Source organism: Coregonus lavaretus (assembly GCF_964263955.1).
Source record: "Coregonus lavaretus genome assembly, chromosome: 22".
NCBI lineage: Eukaryota > Metazoa > Chordata > Actinopteri > Salmoniformes > Salmonidae > Coregonus > Coregonus lavaretus.
In genome coordinates this window covers 37,019,448-37,043,626 of record NC_140009.1, presented here as the reverse complement: position 1 = coordinate 37,043,626, position 24,179 = coordinate 37,019,448, and the positions used below count along the sequence as shown (strand labels likewise).

Genomic DNA, 24,179 nt, shown 5'->3' with positions numbered 1-24,179 from the left:
GGGAGATAGAGCAGAGTTACCTAATGTAACAAATTAGTATTTTGCACTGATCACTGTTGGTATCACTACAGCAGCTAGAGTAATCCTTGGAATTTGGAAGGGTCATGCTACTCCTGCTCTGAAAGTGGATAGAATCAATGTTGGAGGTAGCATCTTATGAACAAATGCTTGCTAGCATCACTGGTAGAAACGACAATTCTAGAAGCTGGATGCATTTTATTTGTCATGTTGTTTCTAAGACTGTGAGGTGATGACTTCTGCTTGTGAACCGATTTAGTTCTGTATTGTAGCTTGTGAGATACTATGTGACTGTGAATGTGTGCTATGTTGGAGGATATGTCTGGATGTCATGCTTAATGTTTTAATGCTGTACAATATTTTATTTAAAACATTTTTGGCTTTGTTTATTTGTTTGTTTGTTGAAAAAATAAATACAACTTGAATAACAAAAAAAAAATGCTGAGTTAGAAAGGATTACCTAAACATACTGAGCAGCTCATGTTATAGACAGAAGCGAGCTACATGGCAGACCAATCCAAACACATCTCTCAGCATGTCCAGCCCATCCATTAGCTCAGCCAATCATGGCTAGCGGGAAGGTTCCTGTATTTTTCTGTGGCTAAAACAACTAGGCTCGTAATTTAACAATTTTATTTGTTTTTACATTTGGCATACAAGTTTGTTATTAAAGCACATGAAAGTTCACATGTTCCAGAAGACATTTCTGGCAAAAGAAAATCATTTTTATTTTTAAAAAATGTTTACATTCAAATGCCTCTCCTGTAAGGTAGCGACGCGCGACATACACCTAGTTTCTTGAAACAAGTCACATTTATTTTTTCTATGGAGGAAATTACAGTAATTGGAGCTAATTCGAGGTTTTTATTGTTTATAGAAAATTATTTGGCGGGCCATCTAAGTGGTAATTTTCAGGATGGAAAAACTGTTTGTGTCAACTTAAACGACCAAAACCAGATATAAAGCATGCAGAAAAGATAAGGAACTATATCTATTTTTAAATAGTACCATCTTTGAGAACTAACAATCAAATAAAAGCTAGACAGTCAGGGAGAATCTAAAATTCCAAAAACCGGGCATTCAGGGCACATGCCCATTGATTTTGTTATAATGTTTGAGCAGAGGAACACATAATTAGCCATGGCAATATGCATAGAATTGCAGAAAAGTAGCTTTAAAACTGCCAAATTGTCTCTCAGCTCCATGCCAAACTGTGTAGAATTGCTTTCAGCTCAATTGAAAATTGCATAGATTTGCAGATAATTTGCTTTACAACAGCAAAATGTTCTATACGCCGCCAAGATACCTTTCTAGCTAATAGACTATGTTAAAGTTTACACTTCCTCTTCCAATGAACTTTGGGGAGGTCAAAATAATGAAACTGTCTACCAAATCTATTCATGTTAAAATGTTGATTACTTCTACTTGCCTTTATCCTTCACCTGATGATAAGACAGATGTTAATTTGTTTTGTGCTAACATATGATGGAGGTCCCTGGGTCACAGGTTTGCCTGGGCGGGGGACCCCGGGCAAGAAAAGTTTGAAAACCCCTGTTAGGGTTAGACTAGAGTAATATGTTGATTATGTGCTACAGTGAGAGGCTATGAAAAAGTTCTCTGTTAATGTTCCTCTCCAGGACATTGCTACCATGCAGCTGTGTGCCAACAAGCTGGACAAGAAGGACTTCTTTGGGAAGTCTGACCCCTTCCTGGTCTTCTACCGAAGTAATGAGGATGGAACGTGAGTGTTCCTGCCGAGGGAACATCCAATGTCTAGTTCCATCTGTGTTTTCAATATTCTACCACAGTTTGTCATGTACTTGGAGTGTTCTAGCTCTGAGTATCCCATGTTCTTGGGATTCTCTCAACGCTTGTGATATTTCCTAGTTTCAGAGGTATGTACATTGTGAGTTCCTCTCTGTAACTTTCTCTACTACTCTGTTCCAGGTTCACTATCTGTCATAAGACAGAGGTGGTTAAGAACACACTGAACCCTGTTTGGCAGCCCTTCACCATCGCAGTGAGGGCCCTGTGCAATGGGGACTATGACAGGTTAGAGAAAGACACTGTCTGGGGGGGGAGCCAATGGGGAACCTCTACAGCAGGGTTTCCCAAACTTGATGACTTGGTTATTTGAATCAGCTGTGTAGTGCTAGGGCAAAAAAACAAAACGTGCACCCAGGGGAGGCCCCAGGACTGAGTTTGGGAAACCCGGCTCTACAGTGCAGAGCCAGATGATGACGCCACCTGTCAGTCACTGGGGCATTCAGAATAATTCCAGCAGTCGGCCGTGGTGTCCCAGGGGCCAGCACTGGTGTTATTGGAATTGACTCAGAGTATTTACACCACATCTCACACCAATCAATGTCAACGATGCTGACGGAGTCTCTGTGAGTCAGTGTTGTGTTGACAGGACAGTAGCCTAACTCTCTTGGACATGTAGAGTAAGTAGGTCTATGGTGGTTGTGTCTAAGGTCATGTTGAACAAGTTAAATACGTTTCTTGAATTGTTTTTTCTGCTTCCCTACCAGAACGGTTAAAGTGGATGTGTATGACTGGGACAGAGATGGAAGGTACTTTTTTGTGCGCTTTTTGATGAACACATGAATGTCTGTAAGTCTTTGTGAATGTGTGTCAAACCTTCAGTTATTCTTCCCTTCAGCCATGATTTCATCGGTGAGTTCACCACAAGTTACAGAGATTTCTCACGTGGACAAAACCAGTTTAATGTCTATGAGGTGAGCCACAAATGTTTGTTAATTTTCAATAGTAAATACACTGAGTATACCAAACATTAGGAACACATTCCTAATATTGAGTTGCTGGCCCATGTTGACTCCAATGCTTCCCACAGTTGTGTCAAGTTGGATGGATGTCCTTTGGGTGGTGGACCATTCTTGATACACACAGGAAACTGTTGAGCATGAAAAACCAGCAGTGTTGCAGTTCTTGACACAAACCGGTGCGCCTGGCACCTACTACCATACCCCGTTCAAAGGCACTTAAATATTTTGGCACCCTCTGAATGGCACACATACACAATCCATGTCTCAATTGTCTCAAAGATTAAAAATCATTTTTTTAACCTGTCTCCTCAACTTCATCTACACTGATTGAAGTGGATTTAACAAGTGACATCAATAAGGGATCATAGCTTTCACCTGGATTCACCTGGTCAGTCTATGTCATGTTTTGTATACTCAGTATACATATATACTGTATGTGATTACTATTATCAGGCATATCCTTTCAGTTGTCAAGTTTATGTTGCACCTTGAATAGATATGTACATCCACATACACATTATGCACAGTATTTACCACAAGCATCTTCAGTTCATATTGCTTTAATAATTTACTGTAATCGTTTTCTTATCCATTCTTTTATTTTCCACAAACCAGGTTCTAAATCCAAAAAAGAAGGGCAAGAAAAAGAAATACGTAAACTCCGGCACGGTAAGTACCTTCCTCATATCTGCCTGTCAGCTTCACCATTGTATTGATTTATAGGGGTAATTATTGTTATCATACTTTCCTTCTCCCCATCCCCCCACCCTCACTACGGTCACCAGGTAACACTGCTGTCCTTCAAAGTGGAGTCAGAGTATACGTTTGTGGATTTCATCCGAGGCGGGTGAGTGGAATGTTAATTAGCCCAGTGTTAATTAGGCCCATCGCTATGTGGTTAAAGGGCTTGAGAACCCCCCTGACTAAAGTTCTTGGACATGGAGCTATTTGCATCATATTCACACTGCTCCACACTGCTACATCTAACCAGTTAGTCAATTGGGCCCATAGGACCAGGGCCAGAGTAATATAACTACTCAATAAACTATTGATCAAAGTCCTGGTTGAAGAGGTTCGGTCCTCTCGGACGCCAGTATTCTAATTTGGATCAAGTTTATCTATTTTATGTCCTGTCTTTCCCAACAGGACACAACTCAACTTCACAGTAGCCATCGACTTCACTGCTTCTAATGGTAAATCTGGAGCTTAGGGCTGTCATATGCCAAATCAAAAATATATTTATGCACATATTATATAACACAGTGGGATAGGTCACGACAGGAATCCGCAGTGAGCGGACATTCATTTATCTTCATTTCAGTTGTGTCTCTATGTGTGTTTGTCTGTGCTCTCTGACAGGTAATCCGTCTCAGCCCACCTCCCTCCACTACATGAACCCGTACCAGATGAACGCCTACGCCATGGCACTCAAAGCTGTGGGGGAGATCATCCAGGACTATGACAGTGACAAGCTTTTCCCAGCCTATGGCTTCGGAGCCAAGCTGCCCCCCGACGGAAAGATCTCCCATGCCTTCCCTCTGGTTAGACACACACACAAACACACACAAACACAAACACTGCTACTAGACACACTCTGCTACATCCAAACCCAGAAGTAAATACACATATTTTGTATCAGATTGGAGTAAGATACCTCTAGCTATTTCTCAGATTCTTTCTCATACAGATTCTTTCTCATACTTTCTCAATGTGGAACTGGTAAGGGATGTAATTTACCCGCTGGAAGGTGCCTAGGTGCCTTACTTTGGTGCACACCGAGCAGGAGGAGACATACACCCTCACATCCTTACCCAAGGTAGGCCACCGGTACTTCTGGTCAGGCAGCGCACTGTACGGCCGATGCCTGGGTGACCGGAGGAGGGGGACGTGTGTGCCCAATAGAAAAGACGATCACGGACAATAGACGGCACGTACCGCAGGCCAGCTGGGCACTGAGGTGGAGATGGCTCTGTGCGTAACGCCCGCTCTATGTCCACGTCCACAGCCCACACTACCGGCGCCACAATGCAGGAGGCCGGGAGTATGGGGGTGTTGTCTATTGGCCTCTCCTCTGTGTCATACAGCCGTGACAATGTGTCTGCCTTCACGTTCTTTGTGCCTGGTATGTAGGACAGCGTGAAATCAAACCGGGTGAAGAAAAAGGCCCACCTGGCCTGGCGAGGGTTCAGCCTCCTCGCTGCCCGGATGTACTCCAGGTCACGGTGGTCAGTCCAGACGAGGAAAGGGTGTTTTGCCCCCTCGAGCCAGTGCCTCCATGTGGTCAGGGATCTGACAACAGCCAACAGCTCCCGATCACCAGCGTCATAGTTCTGCTCCGCTGGGCTGAGCTTCTTAGAGAAGAAGGCACAGGGGCGGAGCTTGGATGGCGTGCCCGAGCGTTGGGATAGGACAGCGCCTACCCCTACCTCGGACACATCCACCTCCACTACAAACGGCAATGATGGATCGGAATGGGCCAGTACCGGGGCTGAGGTGAACAGAGCCCTCAGGTTACTGAAATCCCTGTCAGCCTCAGCAGATCAGCGGATCTGGGATGGCCCACCCTTCAACAGAGAGGTGATGGGAGCTGCGACCTTGCCAAAGCCCCGGATAAACCTCCGATAGTAATTGGCAAAGCCAATTAAGCGCTGCACCTTCTTCACCGTGGTTGGAGTCGGCCAATTACGCACGGCTGAAATGCAGTCTCCCTCCATCTCCACAACTGAGGGAGTGATGTGGTATCCGAGGAAAGAGACAGACTGTTGGAAGTACAGACACTTTTCTGCCTTGGCATATAGTTCATGCTCCAACAGTTGGCCCAGGACTCTGCGAACCAGGGACACATGCTCGGCGTGCATTGCGGAATACACTAGAATGTCATCGATGTAGACCACCACACTGCGACCAAGCGTGTCCCGAAACACCTCGTTCACAAAGGACTGGAAGACTGATGGAGCATTCATCAACCCGTATGGCATCACCAGGTATTCATAATGCCCCGTGGTTGTGCTAAATGCTGTCTTCCACTCATCCCCTTCCTGGACACGTACAAGGTTGTACGCACTCCTGAGATCTAATTTCGTGAAGAAGCGCGCCCCATGCATTGATTTGATAACAGAGGAGATGAGGGGTAGAGGGTAACTATAGTGAATGGTAGTTTGATTAAGTGTACAGTAATCAATGGAAGGCCACAGACCTCCATCTTACTTCTTCACGAAAAAGGAGGCGGGTGAAGTGGAGGGACGTATGAACCCCTGGCGCAGGGACTCGGAGACGTATAGTTGAAGTCGGAAGTTTACATACACTTAGGTTGGAGTCATTAAAACTCGTTTTTCAACCACTCCACAAATTTCTTGTTAACAAACTATAGTTTTGGCAAGTCGGTTAGGACATCTACTTTGTGCATGACACAAGTAATTTTTCCAACAATTCAAAAGAAATCAGCCAAGACCTCCATAAATTGTAGACCTCCACAAGTCTGGTTCATCCTTGGGAGCAATTTCCAAACGCCTGAAGGTACCACGTTCATCTGTACAAACAATAGGACGCAAGTATAAACACCATGGGACCACACAGCTGTCATACCACTCAGGAAGGAGACACGTTCTGTCTCCTAGAGAAGAACGTACTTTGGTGCGAAAAGTGCAAATCAATCCCAGAACAACAGCAAAGGACCTTGTGAAGATGCTGGAGGAAACAGGTACAAAAGTATCTATATCCGGCAGGCTAGCTCCCTTTGGACGTCCTCACGCAGGCTGCATCGGAAGTGATCGATGAGGGCCCGCTTGTTCCACCCGGACCCTGCCGCTAGAGTTGTAATCTCCAGGGGAAAGTCTTGCGCGGTTCAGATGGACCAGACGCTCGCCCGCCTCTCTTCCTTCGGGGGGATGATCGAAAACTCCCCGTAGTTGTCCAACGCGTCTCCTCCTTCACTCCAGGGCTTTCCCCGAGAGGCAGGAGATGAGGGTGAACACCTTCTCCCAATCCAATGGAGCTGGGCTGATGGTGGAAAAATAGAGGTCCAGCTGCAGAAGGAAACCCTGGCAGCGGGCCGCTGTCCCATCGTATTCCCTCGGTCGAGACAGGTGAATACCTCTGGGCGATGAGGTGTGGGTGGCTGGATCTGGTCAATCAGCTGGTTCCATAGGGTTGGGTCCTCTCCTCTCCAGGCACTGGACGACCTGGAGAACCCGATCCATCGCTTTGTCCAAGCTGGCTATCATGTTGGCATGCTCCCAGACCCGCTCAACAACTCCAGGCATATAGTCCGCTCCTGCTGACTCCATGCTGTTGGGTGTGTGATTCTGTAGCGGTGATTTGGACGGAGTCAGGCGCAGGAGGGGTAATTCAGAGAATAAATGGTATATTCGGCAAATACAGCGGTACACAGCAAATGCATAAAACACTACAGTGCGGTATAACAGTGCACTGGAGAAAACAAAAACACACGTGTGAATATCCCGGCGATAAAATACATAAAGCTCCACCGAGCTATCGTCACCTCTACATGAAAACAATCACACACAAATACATGGGGGGCAGAGGGAATAATTATACAAGGACTGATGAGGGGATATGAACCAGGTGTGTGTAAAAACAAGACAAAACAAATGGAATGATGAGATGAGGAGTGGCAGTGGCAAGAAGGCCAGTGACGACGAACGTTGAAGCCTGCACGAACAAGGATAGGAGGCAGCTACGGAGGAAGTCGTGACAAGTGTTAAGATATCCCTTCACTGGAACTAAGTGGCCTAGCCCGAACCGTGAAAAACAGCCCCAGACCATTATTCCTCCTCCACCAAACTGTACAGTTGGCACTATACATCCGGGCAGGTAGCGTTCTCCTGGAATCTGCCAAAACCAGATTTGTCCGTCGGACTGCCAGATGGTGAAGTGTCTTTCCACTGCTCCTGAGTCAAATAGCAGCGAGCTTTACACCACTCCAGCCGACGCTTTGCATTGCGCATGGTGATCTTAGGCTTGTGTGCGGTTGATCGACCATGGAAACCCATTTCATGAAGCTCCCTATTAACAGTTCTTGTGCTGACGTTGCTTCCAGAAGCAGTTTGGAACTCGGTAGTGAGTGTTGCAATCAAGGACAGACAATTTTTACGCGTTACAGCACTCAGCAGTCCCATTCTGTGAGCTTGTGTGGCCTAATACTCACAGTTGAGCCGTTATTGCTCCTAGACATTTCCACTTCACAATAACAGCACTTACAGTTGACCGGGGCAGCTTTAGCAGGGCAGAAATCTGACGAACTGACTTGTTGGAAAGGTGGCATCCTATGACGGTGCCACGTTGAAAGTCACTGAGCTCTTCAGTAAGGCCATTCTACTGCCAATGTTTGTCTATGGAGATTGCATGGCGGTGTGCTCGATTTTCTACACCTGTCAGCAATGGGTGTTACTAAAATAGCCGAATCCACTAATTTGAAGAGGTGTCCACGTACCTTTGTATATATCGTGTAACTTTTTCTTGAAAAGGGCGAACCTATACGGTCATCTGTAGCTCAATTGTTAGAGCATGGCGCTTGTAACGCCAGGGTAATGGGTTCGATCCCCGGGACCACCCATACGTAAAAATGTATTAGCACATGACTGTAAGTCGCTTTGGATAAAAGCGTCTGCTAAATGGCATATTATTATTATTATACGAAGGTTAAAGTTATCCGTCACTGCGACAGAGTTCCCTCATATGGATGGTTGTTTTTGAGATCACTGTAGATCCGCAATAAAACTCTCTCTGTGTGATGAAGGGAATTAAAAAGTCTATAATGTGCACCACTGCAGCGCTCAACTCAAACAGTGGTGTGTAAACTACTGTTGCTGCTGGCAAAGTAAAGGTCTCTTAAAGGGACAATGGCGTCTTAAAATGGCAATGACATACTTTGTAATAGAAACCAAAATAAGCAATTTTTTTGGGTGAATAATAATTAATAATTATTATTATAAGAATGCTTATTGCCAATGACACATCTGATACTATAGACTCCTCAAACTTAACTCTAGACCTCGAAGCCAGTTTTAGTGCGTTTTTTCATTCTTTCCCTCTAATCGGGGACTAATGTAGACCTCGGTGCAATTCATTATCAGGTAGAACAGAAACCAGCAGGCTCTGGACCTGGTAGGGTAAGAGTTAAATACCCCTGATCTAGACCATGCATAGGCTATGGTCCAATATGTAAAAAAATAATTGTTTACCAATATGTTATTGGACTCATTTGTGGAGCTGGAAATTATATTTTATATGGTGTCAGCATCATTTTATTTTCATTCAATGTATCTTTTTCCCTAAAAGTATGATGGTCATTACTTTTTTAATGAAATGGGAGGTTAACTTGGTCCCGCAGACAATCGATCTGAGATCGACTTAAATTTCAGTCATGGGATTTATTTTAGTTTTAATCCCTGTAACTAATTAGCAACAACCTCCTTTCGATAACTCCTGCTGCAGCTGCTGCACACTAGCCTACAACAAAAGCTAGCTAGACCGTGGGAAAACTACTGCTCGCTATTGCGCAGTGACCTGTCGGCCTTCGAGAAGGGGAAAGCTTCCATACGTGTTTGTAAAAAAGGTCCCACAAAATACAAGTCAAAATGGGATTGGTTGATTGTACTGTCCTAATACAGTTGAATGGCAGATGCCTTCTATCTAGCTGCTGAGGGCCTGAGAGACCGCCAAAGAAAAAATCTGATTGGATGTTTTTTTCTCTTCAGTGTTAACCCTTTCCTTTCCAACACAAACTGAAGAGATTGAGGGCTCTATTTTCGGCTGCCGTTAATGTGGCGCTAGTGTCAAACGCACATTTGCAATTTTGACCTGTTAAAGCCAGCGCTCTGCTATTTTTAAACTGTTGCGCAAGGATTGGTAATTTACCTGTCTTATGTCAGCTCGCTTGCGCTCAGATGGGAAGGGTGGAAATATTTGAGGTGTGTCCTTAAAAACATGATCCAAAGTGCTAATTTCAGGCACTGCTGGTAGGGATATTTAAAGTTGCAATATGGCACTTTTTGGGTGACCCTACCAAATTCACATATAAAAGTAAATGATAGATCTGTCATTCTCATTGAAAGCAAGTCTAAGATCTGTTCTATGTTAGCTATTTCTATGCTTCCTGTTCTCAAGTTTCGTTTTTGCGTCTTTTACTTTCTGTTTTAAACACCAGTTTCAAACAGCTGAAAAAACAATACAATTTTGGTTATTGAACATATATTTCACAGTGGTTTAGATGGTTATTGAAAATATATTTATCTCGGGCGCCACTTTGGTTTTAGAAGTGGGGGGGACATAATACTTTTTTTGTAGTTTTAGTTTTTTTGTCTGATAAACACTCCAAACAGCCTACCCGACTACTAGGAGGCATCCACATGGTCCTAAAGCACACTGTTGCCTCGTTTTGTATCACATTCCAGTGATAAAACTGGGGGAGACAAAAATGCCATTTCAGTCCCCAGTGAAAGTTGCGCCCCTGTATTCTCTACACCAGGGGTGTCAAACTCATTCCACTGAGGACCAAGTGTCTGCGGGTTTTAGTTTTTTCCTTTCAAGACCTAGACAACCAGATAAGGGGAGTTCCTTACTAATTAGTGACCTTAATTCATCAAGTACAAGGGTGGAACGAAAACCCACAGACACTCGGCCCTCCGTGCAATGAGTTTGACATGTGTGCTCTACATGCTTGTTTTTTCACATAAACTGAAATTAGGTGAACTATTAGAATTTTTGCAACCAGGGAATGGCAGAGCGATTTCTGCATATTGCACCTTTAAGACCAACCAAAAGCTGATTTTAGCGGTAACGCGGTTGATTATGGCATGAATTTTGACAGCGGAAACGCAGCCTACCCAGTCGTGACGGACACTGCCCATATGCACATGGAACAACTAATGAGCTTTTGGTGCCTGTATACTTTGTATTTCCATTTTGTTTTATTTGAGTAAAAAAAACAAACATAGCCTCCCCTACTCTCCAATTAAGCCTTTTTTTGTTTTTTGTCCTGCCCAATGCAATATAGGGTTTGGCTCGTGAGACCACTTAGAAATACATCTTAATCATCAAAGCTTTATTAAAAGATCAAGTTTGAGAGGAGCAAAACAGTGAGCTGACATTTCCTTTTTAAACCTCGTATTTATAAGTTATTTTCCTGTAACAATTGCTTGTTTTCCATTTCTTATGTTCAAGCCCTAGGCCTACTATAATGAAGGCTGGTTCAACAGCAATGCGTCATTGTCATTTTTTATCCTGGCAATTGTATGATATCATTACATTTTACATGTATTTATTGTTGTTGTTGTTGAAAAAAAAAATCTGATTGCTTGTTTTTCATTTAATTTTATTAAAACCAAACTTACTAGAATGATTCACCGTCCTGGTTTTATGGTGAGAATGTCCATGGGGCACATGCAATACAACTTCTGGAGAAGTGTAAATGTGATCTGATTATGTTCATAAAACATTATGGGTGTGTTCGTAAATTCACCCTGGCACTCCGATTTCAGAGCACTCTGGTTTGAGAGTGCCAGAGCGCTGAATGATTGAGGAATTTACGAACGCCCAAACTCGGTTTGTTATGACAGGTGTAAGTAAACATTGGCTAAAAAAACATAATTCAATTGTTGCCAGTAACACAGTTACAGTCACTAACCCTCTTGATAACATGAAAACACTAGCCAGCTAGGCTAGTACATCGCTCAGAGTGGGGTGTCTTCTCATTTGTGTCTGGAAGTAGCTAGCAAGCTAGCCAACTTTAGCGAGTCATCTTGGCTGCTTGACTGCCATTATGAGGTCAGAACGCTTGGATTAACCCTACTCCTTGGGAGAGAGCCTCCATAGCAACCATTTTTGTTTGCCATAGCAACCTGCCAATCGAACTAACAACCTCAACTTCATCTCGGGCCTAACAACACCCGTGCCAATTTCCTCCAAATCACGGCTTCCCTGGCATTATCACTTAAATGTTCACTTAATGTGCAAACTTTGAAAAAAAACGTAACGCTATAACTTGGTGAGCAGTTTTGAATAGGTCCTTCAGCTTCAATGCTTGTGTAGTAGGCATACAGATATACAATGTATTCGGAACGTATTCAAACCCCTTGACTTTTTCCACATTCTGTTACGTTACAGCCTTATTTTAAAATTGATTAAATTGTTTTTTTCATAAATCTACACACAATACCCCATAATGACAAAGCAAAAACAGGTTTTTAGAAATGTTTGCAAATACATTAAAAAAAATTAAAAATGAGATGTTCGATTGGGTTCAAGTCCGCTCTCTGGCTGGGCCACTCAAGGACATTCAGAGACTTGTCCTTAAGCCACTCCTGCGTTGACTTGGCTGTGTGCTTAGGGTCATTGTCCTGTTGGAAGATGAACCTTCGCTCCAGTCTGAGGTCCTGAGCGCTCTGGTGCAGGTTTTCATCAAGGATCTCTCTGTGCTCCGTTCATCTTTCCCTCGATCCTGACTAGTATCCCAGTCCCTGCCGCTGATAAACATCCCCACAGCATGATCCTGCCACCACCATGCTTCACTGTAGGGATGGTGCCAGGTTTCCTCCAGACGTGACACTTGGCATTCAGGCCAAAGAGTTCAATCTTCGTTTCATCAGAACAAAGAATCTTGTTTCTCATGGTCTGAGAGTCCTTTAGGTGCCTTTTGGCAAACTCCAAGTGGGGTGTATAATAATAATAATATGGCATTTAGCAGACGCTTTTATCCAAAGCGACTTACAGTCATGTGTGCATACATTTTTACGTATGTGTGGTCCCGGGGATCGAACCCACTACCCTGGCGTTACAAGCGCCATGCTCTACCAATTGAGCTACAGAGGACCACTTTTGTGCCTTTTGTGCCTTTTACTGAGAAATGGCTTCCGTCTGGCCAATCTACCATAAAGGCCTGATTGGTGGAGTGCTGCAGAGATGGTTGTCCTTCTGGAAGGTTCTCCCATCTCCACAGAAGAACTCTGGAGCTCTGTCAGAGTGACCATCAGGTTCTTGGTCACCTCCCTGGCCAAGACCCTTCTCCCCCAATTGCTCAGTTTGGCCGGGTGGCCAGCTCTAGGAAGAGTCTTGGTGGTTCCAAACTTCTTCCATTTAAGAATGATGGAGGCCACTGTGTTCTTGCGGACCTTCAATGCTGCAGAAATGTTTTGGTACCCTTCCCCAGATCTGTGCCTCGACAATTCCTTCCACCTCATGGCTTGGTTTTTGCTCTGACATGCACTGTCAACTGTGGGACCTTATATAGACAGGTCCGTGCCTTTCCAAATCATGTCCAATCAATTGAATTTACCACAGGTGGACTCCAATCAAGTTGTACAAACATCTCAAGGATGATCATTGGAAACAGGATGCAGCTGAGCTCAATTTAGAGTTTCATAGCAAAGTGTCTGAATACTTCTGTAAATAAGGTATTTCTATTTTTTATAAATTTGCTAAAAATTCTAAAAACCTGTTTTCGCTTTGTCATTATGGGGTGTTGTGTGTAGATTGATGAGGGGATAAAATAATTTTATCAATTTTAGAGTAAGGCATGTGACAAAATGTGGAAAAGGTCAAGGGGTCTGAATACTTTCCGAATGTACTGTATTAGAGCAGGATATTGTGTAATGCTGCACATTACGGGTTGGTGTGGACAAGGCCAGTCGGCAGAGAGGCTTGTTATCGGTTATTCATGGTTAACCTTGCTTCGTTTAACCTTCTGAGAGCTAGAGAAGCCTGTGACTCACCCAGCACCTGAATATCAAAAACACACCTGTGCAAGAAAAAAGCAAGTGTGTACCTTCAATAACCAAGCTATTGACTCCTCAGAATGAAGGCATTCTTCTTTCTTTTTGTTTATTTGTTATTCATCAAAAGATGAGTTTCTGGAGTAAGAATGTGTGTCTTATCCTGCTTAGTGATAAGCTCTCCCAATCAGCAAGACTCAGAGATTGAGGAGAGAGAGAGAGAGAGAGAGAGAGAGAGAGAGAGAGAGAGAGAGAGAGAGAGAGAGAGAGAGAGAGAGAGAGAGAGAGAGAGAGAGAGAGAGAGAGAGAGAGAGAGAGAGAGAGAGAGAGAGAGAGAGAGAGAGAACACCTGTCCCTCCGCCCTGCTGTGTTTCTGTAGTTATCACAGTGATGATGCAGCCTGTTTGATTTGAGACTTTTGAAGCCAACCCTCCATCAGGAAGGGAAGGGGAGAGAGAAGGGTATCATCTGCTTGAGGATGTGGAGCGCTGCTTCTGGGAATCTCTCCCCCATGAGGAGGAGATGTGCTGATGATGAGAAAAGTAAACAAGCAAATCAACTGGCAGACACATAAAAGTAATTTTCCGTTGTTTGGCTTCATGTACTTTCCCTCCACTTAAATGTTTGCCTAAAATAAATAATTTCTCTCAGATCATTCAGATTCAGAAGAAAAGGACACTGTGACCATAAATAATCCATCAGAGAAAGTATGCCTTGCTTTAAAGTTGCTGTTCATCAAACCAAAAAGCTGATTAGCTTCCTGACACATTTTCCAAAAGTTAACGTCTCAAGGGCACCCCTGAGGGTGTCTGCTGTCTGTCTGTATGATGGCAGAGTGTCCTCTCATCACTCCATCACATTTCCAACACCAGCAGTAAACGTGCTCTGTCACTGTCTCAGTGCAGCTGTGACAGCGTTCTGCCCGCTGAGTGAGGACCTGATTGAGGACAGGGGCCAAGCCTCATCGCCGCGGTGACAGCTGGCCGCACGCACTCAGAAGCCGGCTCATCTCCCAGCCCTGCGGGGGACTCCCAGCATCCTCACTCACATCCTTCTAAGGAGCTTCCTCCAATCACAGGCTCTGCTCCACTGGCTGCTGTTGTCAAGCCAAAAGAGCTCTCCGTCTCTCTGACCTGCAGCATTACTTCCCAAACAACAACAACAACAACAAAGGCTTGAGCATTGTGAACACTGGGCTGGTTGGTTCTCCAGTGGCTATCGAATATTGAAGACCCATATTAATTATGAACAGAACGTTATTTTTTTTATTTTTTTTAATCTTGGAAGGTGTTTGTCGTTTTATTGTTATTACACTGCACATTTAGCTCTTACTTTTCCTGGGCCTGTGTAAAGGTGGGTTGATTGTTGAGGTTTTGATCACCAGTGACACAATTTACCATGAAGTTATTGATAACTGAATGTCTTTAAGTACATTAAGTCTGACAACTGTTTCATGGTGACATGCATCTCCTCCTGTCCCTTGCAGAGTGGTGACAATGAAAACCCTAACTGTGTGGGGATAGAGGGAGTGTTGGAGGCATACTTCCAGAGCCTCAGGACGGTCCAACTCTACGGACCCACCAACTTCTCTCCAGTCATCAACCAGGTGGCACGGTAAAGAGATCACAATGGACTAGACCTCTGGAAACCTCTGACACACTATATAGGAATGGAATTGATATGAATGCTACGGAAGGTAGCCTAGCCGGCTTTAAACTTACTCTTGAAAGTTGTAGTAGTAGATTGCACAAGGTGCAATTTCGAAATTGGGTAGTGCATCATCAGTTCCTTTTGTCATGTCAGTCATTCCATACCTTAGAGATCTATTTATAACTTGTCAGAAATGTCCAGATCAACTAGCCCATGTCAGCTAACGTTTTTTTATTTAGGTTTTTTAGCCCATAGATATTGTTGTAATTTTTTTGTCTCTCAAATATCACATGAATACACATTAGACATAGCAAACTGCACCATTTTCTTTGCACCCCATGACAAAATATGTAGAATTGCAGTAAATTGTCTTTAAACCTGCAAAATTCTCTACACTAACAAGAGGGGTGTGAACAGTTTGTGTCATGAACAGTGGCGTGTGTGCGGGGGGGCACGGGATGTTCCCCAATGCTGGAGGAGGGGCCCCGAGTGAAAAAGTTTGGGAACCCCTGTACTAGATTAGAACATACACATATACACAGCCCCTTGAGATGCAAGGCTATACTATGTACTTGAAGCTGTTATCTCTGCCAGGCTCTTTCTCCCCTAGGCAGCGATGCTCTCCCTCTCCGACGAGCAGATGGCTGGCGCACGTATAATTCATTCCATGGTTTATACAGTATGAGTCTATTAGGTCTAATTGTAGGAGCACCAACAGCACAATGTGGAGGATGTGTCTTTCAGACAACTGATGTTGTTCTGTAGCTTCTGCTCTGAGTAATATGCATGTTTCTACACGTGCTGAGAGAATTTGTCTCCTCCAGAGTGTCATTTAAAAGTTTTTGGTTCTTCTCAAATCATAGAGGCTGTCATTTCAGGAGAGCTCTGGCTAAGAATTAAAAAACTACAAACGGTTTTAGCATCCCATTCCACCATGATGGTGAAGGGAAGAGGACAGGGCAACAGGGCATTGCAATAGCAGCTGTGTAAAGTGACTAGAATAACAACCAGTCACCCCTATAAGCACAAGAAGTTGAAAATACATGTTTTTGGTTGAAAATACATTGAAAAGATGTTGAAAAAACATTGAAAAAATGTTGGAAATACATATTTCAACCAATTTTGCTCATTGAGATGTGCACTAGCCTCTGTGCCATCCCCTACCCTTACAGCTCACTGTTACCTGTCTAACATCCCATTGGTCTTTGTATGTCGCTGACACCCCTGGCTCTTGGATATATCAGAGTGCAGTATATCCCTCGGTCCGGGGGGGATAGTGGTCATTACTCCCCCACAGCTCTGGTCTCAGACAGGGATCGATGCTACACTCAGCCAGGTGGAACATCTTATTTACCTTTATTAGGAATGTGTTCTCGGAGCCTAAACCAGGTGAAGGACACTCCAGGGAGAACATTTCCGACTCAGACAAACAACTGTGAGACGCGTCTTGGAGCTTGTCTAACATAATAACACCTGGGGCCTGAAATGAGTGTCTCTGTTGTTCATTTTATTTCTCACAGTGCCTGTGGCTCCCTTGCTGAAATTGGAATGAAGGGGATTTGGAAAAAATGTAATTTTTCTCTTTTGTTTTTGTTCGCTCCTCTTGTTCTGAGATGAGAGGAAACGACTGGGTAATGCCAGAGGTCAAAGTGTCAAGTCTCACTGGACAACGGTCCTTAATTACTGTATCTCTCTAGTGAGAGGCTGTAAACATTTGCCATCACATATAAACTCACTCACTCTCAATCTCGCTCAGGCACACACTCCTAACACTGCTTGTTAACTCTCTTGTGTGTGTGTGTGTGTGTGTGTGTGTGTGTGTGTGTGTGTGTGTGTGTGTGTGTGTGTGTGTGTGTGTGCATGTGTGTGTGTGCATGTGTGTGTGTGTGTGTGTGTGTGTGTGTGTGTGTGTGTGCGCGTGTGCGCGTGCGTGCATGTGCTCCCTCAGGTCTGCGCAGGATGTGACAGATGGCTCCCAGTACTTTGTGTTGTTGATGATCACAGACGGAGTTATCTCTGACATGGTGCAGACCAAGGAGGCTGTGGTCAACGTGAGTGGAGTACACAGTACAGCTCCTCCTTCAGCAGGGCCAGCTTATATGTAGACAGTGAACTATCGAACTATCGAGGCTACTACTGTTTGTCTGTAACTCCTCTTTCTTTCTCTCCCTACAGGCAGCTGCTCTCCCCATGTCTATCATCATCGTAGGGGTTGGACCTGCAAAGTTTGACGGTGAGTGTGGCGCCCATAAAGGTAGAACAGAGAAGCACAGTCCTGCTCAGCTGCTTTTGTATTTTTACGGTGCATTTCTCCTTTGAGGGTTGCTTTAGAAAGTCAGTGTTGCAGTGTCAAGTATCCAGGCCCTCTTTAGATCAATGACTCCTTAAGGGGGTGGGAGGGAGGGAGGGAGGGAGGGACAGACAGACAGAAAGACAGAAGGAGGGTAGTCTCTGTTTCAGCCCAGTGAGGCGTAACTCTGGGCATCATCTGCGCTCGATTCGGCTGAATTTTTCACTTGGTTAGGCAATCGAACGCTGTGAAGTCAGTCAGGCATTGCAGAGGTCATGAGTTCAGACCACTTGATGGCAGTTCAGAGGAGTTACTCTTCAGCAGTAGCTGTGTCTGAAAATGTGTGTTGATATGTGTGCTTCAAGCCTTGTTGTCTGGTTTCTTTTCCTTTTGCTGCACTCCTGTGTGTGTCTGTGCATTCGTTTGGATTTGTCTATCTAAGAGTTTGTGCACTGTAGTGTGGCAGGATTGTGTGCAGTTATGAATACTTGTTTATGTCTGGGTTGAGTTGTCTGAGTATCAGACTCAATGAGATGTTCTATAAGCCAGCTGAATTCTGCAAGCCTTTTAGAATGACCTTTCTATTCAAAAGCACTTACAGCATAAATGGGTCCACAGTGCTTAGCAGTGATTAGTCCGATTTTAAATAACTGCTAGTAGCACATAACATTTTCCTTCTAGTATCTGTAGATGTTTTGACTTCAACTGTTCCCCAGAGTGCTAGTCTGAAAAGCTTCTCATGTATTGTGTCTCTGTCTAGCCATGGAGGAGCTGGATGGAGACGAAGTCAGAGTGTCCTCCAGAGGGCGCTTTGCTGAAAGAGACATTGTGCAGGTAGGTTATGGCCAGACAACAACTGAGTATCTCAATTGCATATCATTGATTCCTCACATCCTCTCTCCTCGCCTCCTTCTCAAAAGCTATTGGATGAGAAGGTCAGTGGTCCCTCCCCTCTGACCTTCTCATCCAATGGGGTTTGAGAAGCAGCAGAGGAATCAAGGAAATGCAACTGAGATTCTCCAAAAGAAACTTGAATTTGTTGCTTTAGTCTTTAGTATTTGATGCTCATGATCAGTAGTAGGACCAATACGTTTTTTCTCCCAGACATTCAATACTTTCAGTACCCTACGACAGTTGTGTGTCCTGTCCCTGTTGTCATCCATCCCCCAACCCCCATACAGTTTGTTCCTTTCCGGGACTACGTGGACCAGTCAGGGAACCAGGTCCTGAGCATGGCCCGGCTGGCCAAAGACGTACTGGCTGAGATCCCTGAGCAGCTTCTGGGCTTCATGAAGACCAGAGGCATCGAGCCCCGGCCCGCTTTCTCCTCCTCAGACCTGCCCGAGCTCCACAGGCACATCTGACACCCTTTACTGTAGTGGGACAGTACCTCTCAACACCCTAACTGGGTCTACACACATTTGATGTGCACATACACACACACTTGACATCTCTCTCATCTCTCCAAAACCTATGCCATCTCATTGCAAGTCGATGGCCCCTCTCCCTAACACTACAGTGCACATACTGTAGCTAAACACAGTACAGTACATACACACAAAGAATGAGTCTATGTATACATTGTGCATTTGAACACATAGGGGTGAGTAGATATAGCACCCAATGCAATACCCACAAGCACAGTGACTTCTGAAGAGAAGGAAGAAATATAACTTACTATGCCATGATGTGACACAAGTTCACACGCATATGCAGAGGGGGGAGTTACAGACTGTGAAAGTTACTGATGTAGAATATACATATCTAAGAAACTCAGACACAAAAAGACAATTAGATTTTCACTTTTAATCTAAAAATCCAATCCTCAGCTTCTGGAGTGTGTGTATTTATACAGTATATACAAAGCAGCTTAGCCATCAACTGAAGAGAAAACACGTAAACAACTTGACATATTGCTTTCAGCCCACACCTCCAAACCCACACCCTCATACATGAGGTTACTCTTTTTATACACATAAAATCTGCTTGAATTACTGTATCCTATCCACTGGAATTACAGGAATAAATGCTCTCATGCAACAAACAATATGTTTTATTTATGTTGACTTTCTACTTCATGCAGATGTTGGATCTTAATTTGATCCCTCTTTTGTCGCAGAAAATGTTCCTGAATATCAGGACATTCAAATGAGTCTTGCGATTTAGATATGTTCACTGAAAACCCACAGTTTTTCTTATTCTCCATGTGGGGGCAGTCGAGTCATTCGGACCAGTGCCAGCTATCAAAATCATCCTTCCTCACTCTCAAACGCTAAAAGCACCCGACAGAATATGAATAAATGTCCTACTGCTACTGTAGGCCTATAGGTCCTATTACCACAACATTCAAATGTACAAAAATGTATCTGAAATGTATCCATACACATCAACAACCATCATTTTATATTGCTTAATAACACAACATAGATATTAGTCTCCACTATGACACAAGTGTATCCGAAATGCGGCCGTACAGTAGAACTAAACTATAGCTTACTGTAGCCTATCAAAACTAATCACACACAGGCCTATAATATCAGATGTAAAGACAACACAAAATTGAGAATAGTGAGGTAGCCTACGGAACGGAGCGTAATGGCGCTTGAAAGTGAGCGACTGATTTTAAAACCAAAAAGACAATTTAGTATATATTGTTGAAAAAGAGGGTTACGAATCAACTGTCAAAATGTAGTTCAATTGTGGCCTGAGGTGGTCTAGCGGTTATGGCCGCTGCCTTCAACGTGCAGATAAAGGCCTAACATGTCGCTGTGGGTTCGATTCTGGCCCACTCCCTTTTGGCAAATAACAAACTTTAAAACAGGTTAACATGCCCCACCAACATTAGACAACTATACAGAAAGCCCTTAAAGTGTTGAAATAAGTAAATCAAATAAATGATGAGAGAATAGTCAAATTAACTGATAAGAGACATGGTGGTGTAGCAGGAAGATCTGAATGCCATGAACCAAGAGGTTGTGAGTTCAAATCCCAGGTGTGGACATGTTTAATAATTATTACTGTATAAATGAACATGCACAATATAATCACGTATGTCCAATACAGTGCCTTCAGAAAGTATTCACACCCATTTGGCTTTTGTAAAAAATTCATGAAAACTATAACACTATATCTTCATTTAATACATGTTAGAATCACCTTTGGCAGTGATTACAGCTGTGAGTCTTTCTGGGTAACTCTAAGAGCTTTGCACACCTGGATTGTGCAACATTTGCCCATTATTCTTTTCAAAATTCTTCAAGCTCTGTCAAGTTGGTTGTTGATCATTGCTAGACAACCATTTTCAGGTCTTGCCATACATTTTCAAGCAGATTTAAGTAAAAACTGTAACTCGGCCACTCAGGAACATTCACTGTTTTTGGTAAGCAATTCCAGTGTAGATTTGGCCTTGAGTTTTAGGTTATTGTACTGCTGGAGTTTTAGGTTATTGTCCTGCTGAAAGGTAAATTCATCTCCCAGTGTCTGGTGGAAAGCAGACTGAACCAGGTTTTTGCCTGTGCTTAGCTCCATTCCGTTTTTATCCTGAATGACTCCCCAGTCATTAACGATTAAAATCATACCCATAACATGATGCAGCCACCACTATGCTTGAAAATATGGAGAGCGGTACTCAGTAATGTGTTGTATTGGATTTGGCCCAAATTGCTTTGCCATACTTTTTGAAGTATTACTTTAGTGCCTTGTTGCAAACAGGATACATGTTTTGGAATATTTGTATTCTATACAGGCTACCTTCTTTTCCCTCTGTCAATTAGGTTAGTATTGTGGAGTAACTACAATGTTGTTGATCCATCCTCAGTTTTCTCCTATCACAGCCATTAAACTCTGTAACTGTTTTAAAGTCACCATTGGCCTCATGCTGAAATCCCTGAGTGGTTTCCTTCCTCTACGGCAATTAGGAAGGACGCCTGTATCTTTGTAGTGACAACATCCAAAGTTTAATTAATAACTTCCCCATGCTCAAAGGGATATTCAACATCTGCTTCTTTTTTTAAATCTACTAATAAGTGCCCTTTGCCAATAAAACCTCCTTTGTGGTTGAATCTGAGGGACCTTACAGATTATTGTATGTGTGGGGTACAGAGATGAGGTAGTCATTAAAGAATCCTGTTAAACACTGAGTGTGTCCATGCAACATCCTATATTTTTACTCCTGAACTTATTTAGGCTTCCCATAACAAAGGGGTTGAATACTTATTGATTCAAGACATTTCAGCTTTAAATTTTTTATTAATTTCGAAAAAAAACATAATTCCACTTTAACATTATGGGTTTTTGTGTGTAGTCCAGTGACAAAACATCTCAATATAATACATTTTAAATTCAGGCTGTAACACAACAAGATGTGGAAAAGTCAAGGGTGTTGTAGCTTAGTGGGTAAGAGCGTTGTGTCAGTAACCGAAAGGTCGCTGGTTCTAATCCCTGAGCCAACAAGGTGAAAAATCTGTTGATGTGCCCTTAAGCAAGGCACTTAACCTTGCTTAAGTCGCTCTGGATAACAGCGTCTGCTAAGTGACTAAAATGTAGATGTGTACTTCAATACTTTCTGAAGGCACTGTACGCAAGATAAAAGTACTCTGTGTGTGAGTATCCCTAATGTTGCCAACAGACAAAAAGAGCTGTGAGTAGATCAGTGGTTCAGCAATCAGGGCTTCGCAATAGTAACAAGACGTGTTCTGTAATGCAACAAAATTTGGAGAACGTTTCTTTGGGACCATCAGGCGACGTCCTGACAACTGATACACAGAAATGTTCTTGCAACGTTCCCATGAAACGTGTCGAGAACATTAATATCTTATATTCTGAGAACATGGCAACCATGTTCTGTGTATGTTTTGTGGGACGTTGATGGAATATTCTCCTAACCCACAAAAAACTGGACACATGAATGGTCTCACAATGTTCCCATGAAACATGTCTAGAACATTCATATCCTAAGTTCTGAGAACATGTTAACCACGTTCCAAGCTCTATTTGACATTAAGGGAATGGTCTCTTGGAAACATTCCTTGCACATCACGGGAACATTCATATGAAAACTTTGGTTGACCTAAAGAGACACTTAAGGGAACGTTCTCTAAAGTTGTGGGAATGTTTGTTGTTAGCTGGGTCAATCTTGATAAGAAATGACCATACCAGACACAAATTGTTTTATTTATTATTTATTTTACCTTTATTTAACTAGGCAAGTCAGTTAAGAACAAATTCTTATTTACAATGACGGCCTACACCGGCCAAACCCGGACGACGCTGGGCCAATTGTGCGCCGCCCTATGGGATTCCCAATCACGGCCGGTTGTGATACAGCCTGGAATCGAACCAGGGGGTCTGTAGTGACGCCTTAATGGATAACATAAATAGGAAACAAATAAAATAATAACTGGCTACACCAACATTAGTTTCTATTCATACAAAGTGTCTGGTAAATTGCCACAGTAGATTTGCTGTGGTAAACAAGGAAATACTTTATTTATATTGTACTGAATGCTTGTCAAATAGATAAATCACCCTTAGTCTGTTCAAAAAGGACTACGTTGTTCCGATGTCAATACCAACCAGAGGGGAAACATATCTTGAAAGACTTTGGTTTCGTTGAGCTGAGACACTTTTCTTTGATGTGTAAATTACAGACTATTCGTTTTACTTCTTAAAAACATTGAAATAAATGCAATTAACTTGTGGGCCTAATGTAGGCTATAGAATATCTAAATTAATTGACAAATTTACGATCCGATGGTGGAACTCCAAGGACAAACTTGCAATGTATTTGAGGTTTAAAAGTCCTCTGAAGTTTTTAATTTCCACCTCAAAATCTCCGACCTGAATCTCAGCACAGGTGGAATCAGTCAGCATAGCATTAATTGTTGCTTGCTGGGTCTGTGTATGTTCTATGAATTCATTTAGCCTACTTTGTACTATTTATAATCCTGTTTTATGTTGGATGTACGCTCACAATCTAATTGTTATTTTCCAATGATTTATTATTTCTTAAAGGTATTTTTTAAGGAGTGGGGCAGTCCCACTTCTTTTTGTAATTTATTGTAATTCACATAAGAATTCACACCAGATGCACTGTTGCCTGCACGTAGCCTAAATAGGCTATTTGAACCAGAGCCCAGTGGAACGGCAGTCGAAGGTACACTACACCTGCTCGTCAAACATCTTATTCCAAAATCATGGGCATTAATATGGAATCGGTCCCCCCTTTGCTGCTATAACAGCCTCCACTCTTCTGGGAAGGCTTTCCACTCGATATTGGAACATTGCTGTGGGGACTTGCTTCCATTCAGCCACAAGAGCATTAGTGAGGTTTGTAACTGATGTTGGGCGATTAGGCCTGGCTCACAATCGGCGTTCAAATTCATCCCAAAGGTGTTCGATGGGGTTGAGGTCAGGGCTCTGTGCAGGCCAGTCAAGTTCTTCCACACCGATCTCAACAAACCATTTCTGTATGGACCTGGCTTTGTGCCCGGGGGCATTGTCATGCTGAAACAGGAAAGGGCCTTCCCCAAACTGTTGCCACAAAGTTGGAAGCACAGAATTGTCTAGAATGTCATTGTATGCTGTAGCGTTAAGATTTCCCTTCATGGAACTAAGGGGCCTAGCCCGAACCATGAAAAACAGCCCCAGACCATTATTCCTCCTCCACCAAACTTTACAGGTGGCACTATACATTCGGGCAGGTAG

At 43.3% G+C, this 24,179-nt stretch overlaps 2 protein-coding genes across 3 annotated transcripts in view; both read left to right on the top strand.

The window, feature by feature from the left end:
* Positions 1-18,838, top strand: part of LOC311150094 (copine-9-like) — a gene marked incomplete at both ends in the record, with an annotated part of 117,663 nt that extends 98,825 nt beyond the window's left edge. For both annotated transcript variants that reach the window (XM_084187370.1, XM_084187369.1), the window contains 13 exons: positions 1,656-1,759; positions 1,966-2,070; positions 2,550-2,591; positions 2,681-2,756; positions 3,420-3,473; positions 3,590-3,651; positions 3,951-3,997; positions 4,164-4,345; positions 15,021-15,148; positions 17,133-17,235; positions 17,360-17,417; positions 18,235-18,308; positions 18,656-18,838. In XM_084187370.1, coding sequence (XP_084043496.1) covers positions 1,656-1,759; positions 1,966-2,070; positions 2,550-2,591; positions 2,681-2,756; positions 3,420-3,473; positions 3,590-3,651; positions 3,951-3,997; positions 4,164-4,345; positions 15,021-15,148; positions 17,133-17,235; positions 17,360-17,417; positions 18,235-18,308; positions 18,656-18,838 — 1,218 coding nt within the window. The remainder of the gene's footprint in view (positions 1-1,655; positions 1,760-1,965; positions 2,071-2,549; positions 2,592-2,680; positions 2,757-3,419; positions 3,474-3,589; positions 3,652-3,950; positions 3,998-4,163; positions 4,346-15,020; positions 15,149-17,132; positions 17,236-17,359; positions 17,418-18,234; positions 18,309-18,655) is intronic.
* LOC311150091 (intermediate filament protein ON3-like) overlaps positions 1-24,179 on the top strand; it is a 409,178-nt gene that overhangs the window by 370,387 nt on the left and 14,612 nt on the right. The window lies entirely within an intron of this gene.